Below are 10,517 nucleotides of genomic sequence, written 5' to 3'. Positions count from 1 at the left end.
ACAAACATTGTCTCTAAGGATAGAATGTTAATGTTCATTAGATTTATTTTATAAATGTTAATGTTAATTATATTTCCTTTATACTCCCTTCGTTCCTAAATATGAAACCTTCTAGAGATTTCATTATAGACTACATACGGGTGTATATAGACATAGTTCAGAATATAGATTCACTCATTTTGCTTCGTATGTAGTCTATAATAGAATCTAAGATCTTATAATTAGCAACGAGGGAGTATAAATTAATGTTTATCAAATAGAGCACCATATATAAGTTGTGAAAATGCACAAGCTCTCTCCAGCTACCCATAATCCACTTATGGCAAACCAAGCATAGAAAAATGATGGGAAAGAACAATAAAGGGAAAATTGAGAGATGGGGGGGGGGGGCGAACACTAAAAAAGACTTGTCGTTTCTATTCTAAGTCTCTATTCCCCATTCCTGCTTCTCTTCTTCTCCTACACAGTCCACACTGTTCATCTCTAGTATTCATGAAGGAGTCGGGACGATTCATACAATGGTTTCAACACAATGCTACACAATGTGGTTCACAACCATATCCACCACGATAACACCGACACGCTACTCGTCTTGTCCAAACTCAAGTCATGAGTGGCGAAGAGGTAGAACACAAAACACACATGCCACATTACAACTATATCTGAACACCTCGGAGCACGGCAAAATCTTCAAACCAAACTAGATCAACACACCCTCCACGCATAGTGCCTAGGAGATCGACAAATGGACAATATGAGCTAGCCTATCGAAACATCACAAATGAGTGCCCAGGAGATCGACAAGTAGACAACATGAGTAAACCTATCTTGCAGAAACACCGCAAATGAAGCGTCAATGATGAAGTACCTAGCATCCCGGATGTGCATACCAACAACAATAACCAACGCATGATAACACGGTGCCCCGAGCCTCCCCACCAAGGCAAACGAGGCACCACACTAGGTGATCCTCCATGAGACATCCTGAGCACTCAAGCCGTGTGTCCAAGGATAGAATGTTAATGTTAATAATACTTTGTTTTATAGTAAAAGTTATTTTTAATTAGATAAAGCATCAAATATAGGTTTGAAAAATGCACAAGCTGTCTCCAGCTATCCACAATCCACTTATGGCAAGCCAAGCATAGAAAAATGGTGGGAAAGAACAAGAAAGGGAAAAATGAGAGAGAGAGGGGACCGAACACTAAAAAAGACCTGCCTTTTCTATTCCAAGTCTCTCTTCCCCCATCCCTGCTTCTCTTCTTCTCCTGCACAGTCCACACTGTTCATCTCCTCTTCGATCCCCAAATCCCAAGCTGACCAACCAAGCCCCCGCCCCGCATGGAGTGGACGGCCCCGAAGTCCACCCCGTCCTCCCCGCCCCACCTCCTCTGGGACTGGGGCGACGCCGCCGCGCTGGGCTCCTCCGGCGAGGCGGCGGGGAGGCGCGGGAAGGAGAAGCGGGCCAGGGGGGAGGGGGCCGGCGGAGGAGGCGGAGGAGGGGGCGTAAGGTGCCAGGTGGAGGGCTGTGGGACCGAGCTCGCCGCCGCGAAGGAGTACCACCGGAAGCACCGGGTCTGCGAGGCCCACACCAAGTCCCCCCGCGTCGTCGTCGCCGGCCAGGAGCGCCGCTTCTGCCAGCAGTGCAGCCGGTGGGTGTTTCTTGACGCCCCGAGGTTGTTCGCCGGAGTTTTGTTCCTGCACCCTGGTTGCTCGCCGGAGCCGTTCTTTTCTTTGACTTCAGCGATTGCTCCCCCTCTTTCTATCACTCTGCAAAGCTGCACGGTCGCACCTTTCCGCGATTGCTCTTTTGCTCCACTCCGTGCGTGTGCGTGTCTTTCGTTCTTGGAATTTCGGGAAACAGGAGATTCGACAAGCCGTCTATCTGCGAATTCTGCACTTCCTTATAGACCATGATGCCGTGCTCTAGTTCCGTTCTCCGCCAGTTGATTAATCCGGAAACCTTGTGTTTTCGTGTGTGTCCGGAAACTGTGGTTATCCTGTGCGAGTACGGTCTGTTTCCCGATTTGGGAGGCGAAGATGCCTTTTCGCCACAATTATAGTACTGTCGACCTGTGGAGAATCGTGCTGCATGGCATGGCTGAACGGCTGTGCAATACCTGTTTCCTGTTTTGGCAGGGCGCTTGTCCCGTGCGCGTGCACTTTTAGGCTGAAATTCTCTTGTGCTGTGGCTACTGTGATCCAGTTACTGTGAAGATTTCTCTTCTGTGTATATATACTCTTAGATCTTAGTTACTACATATATATGGGTAGTCTATATACTACTCGTATGTACTAGTACTGTCTGTGGTTTTGCTGATTGCATGGCTTTTGGTGATCAAGGTTCCATGGGCTGTCGGAGTTCGACCAGAAGAAGAGGAGCTGCCGGAGGCGACTGTCTGATCACAATGCTCGGCGCCGGAAGCCACAGCCGGATGCATTCTCCTTTGCACCGGCAAGGCTACCGTCGTCATTGATGTTTGGTAATTTATCCATACTTTTAGTGGGTAATTATGCGAGATTTGTATTATTTTTCCTTACTCTCCTCATAGCTCTGAAACTACTGCTCTTTTATGCTTAATGATTGGCTGGTTGTGAGTTGAACTTCTTTAATAAATTGTGTTTGGGCTAGGGATGAGTTTTGGCTTTCATTAATACCATGATTAGTCAAAATTTATCTTCAATAGTTGATATATGAGATGATAGCTAGTCGGTTGAATTATTTTTGCTTTCTTGTACTTTTATCAATAAATGCTTTTGCCATTGTGCATTACAGATGATAGACGACAAATAAGTTTTGTCTGGGATAAAGATCCACTTAGCCATGGAAGGCCTTTCCCATGTTCTCCATGGGACAGCCCATCTGACTTCAAGCCCCCACAAGTGAAGGAAATAAGAGAAGTGTCAATCAATGGACAAGTTCATTTTGATAAATCTCATCTACCCAATGCTGTTCCAGCACTGAGTCATGACATAGCTGAGCTGCTACCAATGAAAGGTATGATTTGTCAATCATTTTGTAGCTATCACAGAAATGTTCTCATCGATGAAGAAGCTGGCACATTTATTACGGGAAAAATGATACATCTGTAATGTAGGCCTCTTTGATTCATGGGAAAGTACAAAGTAGGATTGCAGTGCCATGTCATCTTGAATCCCACAGGATTGAAGGATGTTTGGTTGCACATAGAAAATAATAATACAGGAATCATCCCAACTGGTTTTAGTCAATTGATTTTTTTAGAAGGGAGTACAGAAAATCTGTAGGAAAAATTCATGTGGGTTACAATCCTACAAGTTGAACAACGAGCATAGGAAAAGTTCTTTAGGATGACAAACGTATTGAATATCTATGAAAATCCTTGAATCGAAGAGAGCAAACTCTGGTCCTCTGCTTGGCAAAGTCGTCACTGTAAAAATGTGGTTCCGGTCCACCCACTCAAACCGAGGGAGATTCTTTTTTGGCCTTCACTCAATCTCTAACATGTATATCTTACATTACAAAGCTTACTTTCAACTCCTGCTGTTCACGAACATTTATAGTTTCCAACAGTGGAAATGTGTCCCAATGAAAAAATGTCATCATTGTTAGTCTTGGTTCCAAAGCCATGATGGCTCTATGTTTAGGAATCAGGATAAATAATCATTGTAGATTAAATAAACTGTACTGATACAGAAAAAGAAGGTTTTATGCTAGATTGTGTGGCAAAATTTGTGTTTTGTGGAGTTTCAGCCTGAGGTGATTTGGCTTAATTTGTTTTTCAGTATTGACATATACTAGTTTTCCTGTACCTACATATAAACTTCAGTATGCAACACTTGAATATATGTAGTTATATCAAAATGTCCTACTTACGACATGATTAATCAGTTAATCACTACTATGAGTTTCCGTTGGAACAACTTGCACTTACATTGCACTGGATTAAGTGGACTTCAGTCTTCAGGTATAGCTGAAATAGCAAATGATTTGTCCTACTTACGACATGATTAATCAGTTAATCACTACTATGAGTTTCCGTTGGAACAACTTGCACTTACATTGCACTGGATTAATTGGACTTCAGTCTTCAGGTATAACTGAAAAAGCAATGATAAATTGATAATTCCTATGATACCAAATTTTGTTATAACAAACACCACACATTTGGAGCTACAATCAATTGCAAACCTGTGGTTATACAGCTATGTAATGCATACAGAGTGTTATCAAATAGCTGATGTTTAAGATTCAAATGTCTGTCCTGTCCCATTTGAAAAAGTGCATGTCAATACCAAAGTGAACTCCTAAATTCACGTTGGTATGTCCATTCTCTAAGGTCCTTAACAGTGGGTAATGAACTGTTGAGTTTCATGCTTCAAACAGTTAAAACCTAAAGCTTAAGCTGATGAGGAAAGGTGGGCAATATACTCACAATTCAACATGGAGGACTAGTTATATATAATCAAATATGCTGCAGTTTGCTTGTCAACAATACTACTTAATTGTTCTCGATTGAAGTATATCTCAAATGCATATGAGCCACATGATGTTCGTTCACCTTTGCAGATATCTCTGCTCCCAACACTTGGATGTTCTTGAGTGCCCATACTTTGGTGATGGAATCCTTTTGATTGACCGATTGATCAATTTCTGTAGGTCCGGACGCATCTGCAACCGCTTCGAAATTAGGTGGAGCACCGGATCTTCAGCGTGCTCTCTCTCTTCTGTCAGCTAGTTCTTGTGGATTACCTGATCCAGTACAGCAAGCATCTTGTCTCGTCCAATTCACTGGTGCCAGCCAAAACAGCCGGGGTCTGCCTTCACCACATGGAGGGAGCCCTCCGTCGGCATCCTGTGCCGAGGGACAGCCCATGGCTCCATCACCTCAGTTCGTCCGTTTCACGATGGATGGCGCCAGCAGTGGCTATGAATCCACTTTCTTCGGCGTAAACCGGATGAATTGATACGCGAGACGTATGCGCCACTGTGTGATTTGGATCTACGGCATGGAAGAGCTTATGCAAGAACTGCTCCCGTCAACTACTAGAGTGGAAAATCTCACTGTTCATGTTACCTACCTACATACTCATTGGTTACCTTGTTGTTTTCCGATGTACAACCCTGCCGCCGATTGTTGGCTCGTTTTGTAACCATTGTTGATGGATCTGGACACAATTTGTCTCATCAAGTGATGACTTTGTATATTTTCTTGTCCCTGACAAGCCATTTGCACAAGTAATCTCCATTACTAATTTGTGGCGATTTTTTTTCCTTTGCTGCTGTAGCAAGGACGATATGATTTCATGTTTGTTATGAAGAAAACACGAGGATTTCAAAGACGATATTGCGGCGATATTTGCACTAATAATCTCCATGATTTGCTGTTGTATCGTAAATGATATGATTTCATATTTGTTATGCGGATAACACCAATTCGTTTTATCGTGCAGGCAGAAGAGAACAGTCGAATTTGACTTGCCTGCAATTTAAACTATTTTCTTTCTTTCTGTAGAACGTGCACACACATACATCAAAGAACAGACTAATCATACAATACCAGGTAAAGAAAGCGATCTTGTCTCCTCAAAGCAAACAATCCAAACAGCTTGTTAGGACACACAAGATGTAGAAACCAGTCGTCATCACAGTTGTCTCCAATATAAATCAGCTTGAATCAGACCAGTATGTGGCTGATGTTGAGGCAGAACAGCCAGGGCAAGCCACTATACTATACAGCTCAACAAGATGTGATTTCCAAAACGAAACCACCAGCTGGATTGCTCATATGTTAAAGTGTCGCCATGATTATCATAAACTTTGGATCAAGTGACAGTGATTGATCCAATTGACAGGTTACCAACCAATCAAGAATTGGTGTTAAAACAAAAGCAAGAATTTTATGAACCACAATATAGTCTCCAGGCAACCAACACCGCAGAAATCAACATGACGAAGAACAATAGCACGCAAATGCGAAGCACAAACTTGCGCGAGTCCAAGAGCAAGCGGATATTATTAACACGGAAAAGCTCCATTAGGTCTTTGTTAGCATACAAGGCAACATCTATACGAAATTACTTTTACTTGAGGTGTGCAACTTACACAAGACAGAATGCGCACTGGTGAAGGCACACAGACCCCACGCACTGACAACGATGAACACAATGGCATTGCCTCTTTTCTTCATCCTTACCTGTTTTCTTCCCTAATGCCCGCTGCGATAACCTAACTTGCTTTAATTTCAGTCGGTGGTCATGGGTTCAGCAACACAGCAGCGGAAGCGCGCTTTACGGACATGGCTCACAACCTCCATCTCGGCGTTCTCAAGCATGCAGACGATCTCGGTGAATGGTGGGCGGACTTCAGGGTTTGCATCCCAGCAGCGAGTCATGATGTGGGTTAGGGAAGGCAGGCAGTCATGTGGGATTGCTGGACGAGCACCTTTATTTACAACAGCAAAAGCTGCCTGAACAGCTGTCATGTTTGTGAAAGGAAGCATGCCAGTTATAAGCTCCCACAAAACAATCCCGAAGCTATAGACATCAACTTTGTGATCATAAGGCCTGTGCTGGATCATTTCTCTGCACACAAAAAAGAACAACCACTACATCATCAATCATATACACAGCAGAAGGCTGAAATTTTGTCAAGAAATGGACAATAATAGAAGCAGCTTGTTGCTATGAGACAACCGAAGTGAAACACTTCTCTACCATTTCTCCATGTATGCAATGAGAATTTAGTACTCCGTCCGTCCCAAAATAAGTGCCGCTGACTTGGTACAAAATTTGTACTAATTTAGTTATAAATTTGTGACACTTGTTTTGGGACGGAGGGAGTAGATGCAAACAGAAAAGGGAACATTATCTGTTAGCTATGTTACTGGTATAATAGCCTGCCACTACCCTACTACCCCACTGTTGAGAAAATAGTTGCCAACTCTGCAATATTTCAATTTGGATTATGATGGACCATGCTTTGAAGTCTTGTTTTTTTTTTGGAACTGTGGCAGAAGGTTATTCCAACCTTCAAACGCTTCAGGGGTGCAGCAGAAGGCTGTTAGTCAGATGCAAAATTAAGATGGCACTAGGTACAGTAGATGACACTTCTGTCTTAACACAAGGCAACGACATGCACAATTTGAGTTATATGAGAATCTGGTGCGTACAATTGGAGCATCCAGGTACATTGTGGGGAGAAAATCTCTCTATGTACAGTTTGTAAATAACACTCTACAACAATAGATTATGACAACCGGTTGAATGTTGTACAGTAAAGGTTTGGCAACTGCATGAACGGATTCAGGATTTGGCATGTGCAAATAAATTAAATGACAAACACCATAGATTTCAAATGTTGAAGATAACTATCTACATACGAAACCAAACAACAACAGAACTTACGGTGCCATCCAGCGGTAGGTTCCTGTCTCTGGTGTCATCCCCTCTGTTTTCACTTCAATTCGAGCAACTCCAAAGTCAGCAATCTTAATGGATCTGTCTGCTGCAATAAGAAGATTATCCGACTTCAGGTCCCTGTGGATAAATCCCAACGCATGCACATATGCCATTCCCCTAGCAACATCCAATGCTTGTTTGACAGCCAGCCTCAAAGGTACCGACTTGTTTTGCCTTTTTGCCAGGAACTGCCTGACCGAGCCACCTTTTGCATACTCAGTAATAATGCACCACACAATTGACTTCCTGCAAGCACCTATAAATCTTACTATATTTGGGTGCCTTAGGGTAGATAACATCATAACTTCTTGCACAAACTGCTGTTCCAACGATTGTGCTCTCTCTATGTCATTGTCAGGCTTCTCCAGCAGCTTAATGGCAACATCTTCTCCAATATATGTTCCCCGGTACAGCTTCCCAAAGGCCCCTTGTGCAAAGGGAACCCCCATATCCAACCTCCCCAGATCAATGGCCCACTGCTGGTACTTGCTCAGTATCTCTGTTGGATGATTTGGGTCCATCAGAACCCTGGCCAATGCATCTTCATTCAGGGTGTGCGCAGCCACGCGGTTGGGGCGAAAGACGCTGTTGCCAACCGAATAGCTTGCGGTTGGGGCATCACGGAGGCCCGGGTGCTTAAGTATGACGGTACGGGACTCGTTCGAGCCCACGCTGCTGTTGTCCACTGACATGGTAATGGAGCCACCGGCGCAATTGGACAGGTTGTAGTTATCGGTGCTGTCGACAGACATGTGGGAGCCCTCCCCAATTTTCTGATAATAGGGCATGCTGAAGAAGCCATTGAACTCGTTCTCTTGCATCCCCTTGTCGCCACCGCCAACCATGCCATGAAACCTTGCCCCTTCAGCCATGTCAGAAGATCCAAATGCTACAATTCGAGCTGCTGCAGATTAACTGTACATCCTCAACTAAGGAACGCCCTCTTCCGTACACCCACCGAACCTACAATTATAGCAAGCTGAACATTAGAAATGAGTTATCAAGCATACGCAACATGTAATTCTAGTTTGAAAATGCCAAAATCACGTATCTTACAACCAAGAACATTTTCTGTAAATGACAGATGTAAATTTTTTTGCCCATTTTGAGAAAACTACATCTATACGCCACCCCTACACACGAACTTTAAGCCCTTCAACCTAGAAAACAAGAAAATTTTCTCGAAACCCTTCCCAGCTCGATCGGCCCTCCCTCCGAAATCCCGCAGCCAGGCGCGACAACCCGGCAAACGGTAAGGCGCAAAGAACCCATCCGTCCCCTAATCGCGCGAAAACCCAGCAATCGATCACCCGAAAAAACAACAACCGCGCGATTCGGGACCGAATTGGGCGTGAGGCGAGGCCGAACTTACCCCGGGAGGAAGCAGGCCGATCGGGCAGGCGGAGAGGGGCGGGATCGCGGGGGCGGAGGGGAGGAGAAGGATTCCGAATTGGCGTGTGGGGCTTGCTGCTCGGCGCTGGCTTTGCTTTTCTCCGGAGACCGGAGCAGAGACGACGACTCCAGAGTGGGAAAGTGGGGGGAGGGGTGGAGAGAGAGGGGGCGGAGGAAGGAAGTCGTTAGTGTGGCTGCCGTTTATGGTTTACACCCCGAGCTTCCGGGTTTCTTAGTTCAGTCCTTTCCTCACCCCCTTTGTTGCAAAAAACAGAAAAAATAGAAGTTAAGCCGTTGGATCTCGGATGGACGGCCTAGATTTGTCATGTGGAAGCCACTAGAAGGGCCTGATTTTAGTATAGGTGTTAGCCAGACGGTTTTCGACAAAACGATCAAAGATGTTCGACTGCTCTCCCGCGCGAATCTGGCGCATCCGTCCAAGATCCGATGGTCCATGTTTAAGTTTTTTTGTTTTTGCACCCTAAGAGATGCTTCTATTATAGTATCCTCCTTTGTTTTTCAATTCAATGGCGCGAAAAGTTTAATTTGCACCAATATACGACATGGTGAAAGCTAGAGCAAGAATGGTAATATATTGGTGGCAAGTTCATCTTCTTTCTTCTTCTCGAAAACGGAAAAGCCTCGTGCATCATTTTGTAATTGCATTGATGGTTTGTTCATCCTTTTTTCGAATACTCAGGCTGCGGTGTTTGAAGTTGCATTAATGGTTTGTTCATCTTTTCCCCTTGGAGCATGCATGGGCTTTATGTGTTGTATCATTAAGAAATGTAGAATCAGTTACAAGAAAGAGTGGTTGGAGGTGACAAAGACCGATCAAGACTGCTCACACTTGGATGTTAAACTCCCTACACCATGTGTTTGTTGACACACACAAGCCATATTGTCCACTCATTACAGATGCGCTTGGCAACCATGAAAGTTGATGAAGTGACATTATTGAAGGTGTGTCGACTCCATTCCTGCCAAATGAAATTCATGGTGAGGATGGTGAGAGAATTTAGCCCTTTACGCTTCACACCACCAGCGGAGGCTCTAACGACTATATATCATGACCAAGTTTACCGAAGGAGTGGGCCATGTCTCCTAATCCATGCGGTTGAACCTAAGAATAGAATGTTGGTGAGAAATAACACTCGATCATGAGTTTGTTACTGCATTTCAGCTTATGAAGGCAAAACTAGCAGGCCGATTGGTGTAGCATACACCCCGTGCTTGGAGACAATGTGAAGTCCAACACCAATTCTCGACGAACAATCAATCAAATAAATTCAGTCTAGGAGGTGCCTGAGAAGACTATAGTTCTCTGCACCCGCAATGTGCATCAATCTCAGAAAGAACACATAATATATCAACTTCATTGTGTATTGTCCAGGCCCATCTGAATCCATCAGAGGAGCTAGGGATGGACTAATGTTGAGCGCCCACAACACATTTTACTTGTAGTTAGTAACTTGTGAGTAGGAATTTGCTAAACAACACATTTTACTTGTAGTTGCGTTATGTGGTTCGTTCATCATTATTTTTCTCGGAATATGTAAGAGCTCAGTGCCATATTGTAATTACATTGAGATATGTTCATTCCCCCCTAGAATAATCAAGAGCTTTGTTCGCATTTGTAGATGTGGATATGGTCCGTTCGTCCTTTTTCCGGAATACACAAGAGC

At 44.0% G+C, this 10,517-nt stretch overlaps 2 protein-coding genes across 2 annotated transcripts; one reads left to right on the top strand and one right to left on the bottom strand.

Moving 5' to 3' along the window:
- The first annotated feature begins 1,182 nt into the window (after positions 1 to 1,182).
- LOC123404140 (squamosa promoter-binding-like protein 4) lies at positions 1,183 to 5,187 on the top strand. The gene is made up of 4 exons (XM_045098064.1): positions 1,183 to 1,652; positions 2,344 to 2,483; positions 2,777 to 2,998; positions 4,640 to 5,187. Exons 1-4 carry the CDS (start codon positions 1,342 to 1,344, stop codon positions 4,945 to 4,947), a joined length of 981 nt encoding a protein of 326 aa, XP_044953999.1. The 5' UTR covers positions 1,183 to 1,341; the 3' UTR covers positions 4,948 to 5,187.
- A 794-nt stretch (positions 5,188 to 5,981) lies between these two features.
- On the bottom strand, positions 5,982 to 8,987 carry LOC123404139 (serine/threonine-protein kinase STY13-like). The gene is made up of 3 exons (XM_045098063.1): positions 8,813 to 8,987; positions 7,387 to 8,403; positions 5,982 to 6,564 (listed from the first exon to the last, which is right to left on the bottom strand). Exons 2-3 carry the CDS (start codon positions 8,310 to 8,312, stop codon positions 6,225 to 6,227), a joined length of 1,266 nt encoding a protein of 421 aa, XP_044953998.1. The 5' UTR covers positions 8,313 to 8,403; positions 8,813 to 8,987; the 3' UTR covers positions 5,982 to 6,224.
- Positions 8,988 to 10,517: the final 1,530 nt, after the last annotated feature.

Source organism: Hordeum vulgare, chromosome 6H (assembly GCF_904849725.1).
Source record: "Hordeum vulgare subsp. vulgare chromosome 6H, MorexV3_pseudomolecules_assembly, whole genome shotgun sequence".
In the NCBI taxonomy this organism is placed as follows: Eukaryota; Viridiplantae; Streptophyta; class Magnoliopsida; order Poales; family Poaceae; genus Hordeum; species Hordeum vulgare.
Note: the sequence above shows the minus strand (reverse complement) of the source record. Positions and strands in the feature narration are given on the sequence as shown.

Bases quoted from the DNA above. Each gene is read 5' to 3' on its own strand.
- LOC123404139 (XM_045098063.1), bottom strand. From the start codon at position 8,312: ATGGCTGAAGGGGCAAGGTTTCATGGCATGGTTGGCGGTGGCGACAAG. The intron at 6,565-7,386 runs GTAAGTTCTGTT...TTTTGTGTGCAG, and splicing joins ACCTACCGCTGGATGGCACC to AGAAATGATCCAGCACAGGC.
- LOC123404140 (XM_045098064.1), top strand. From the start codon at position 1,342: ATGGAGTGGACGGCCCCGAAGTCCACCCCGTCCTCCCCGCCCCACCTC. The intron at 1,653-2,343 runs GTGGGTGTTTCT...TTGGTGATCAAG, and splicing joins TTCTGCCAGCAGTGCAGCCG to GTTCCATGGGCTGTCGGAGT. The intron at 2,999-4,639 runs GTATGATTTGTC...CAATTTCTGTAG, and splicing joins TGAGCTGCTACCAATGAAAG to GTCCGGACGCATCTGCAACC.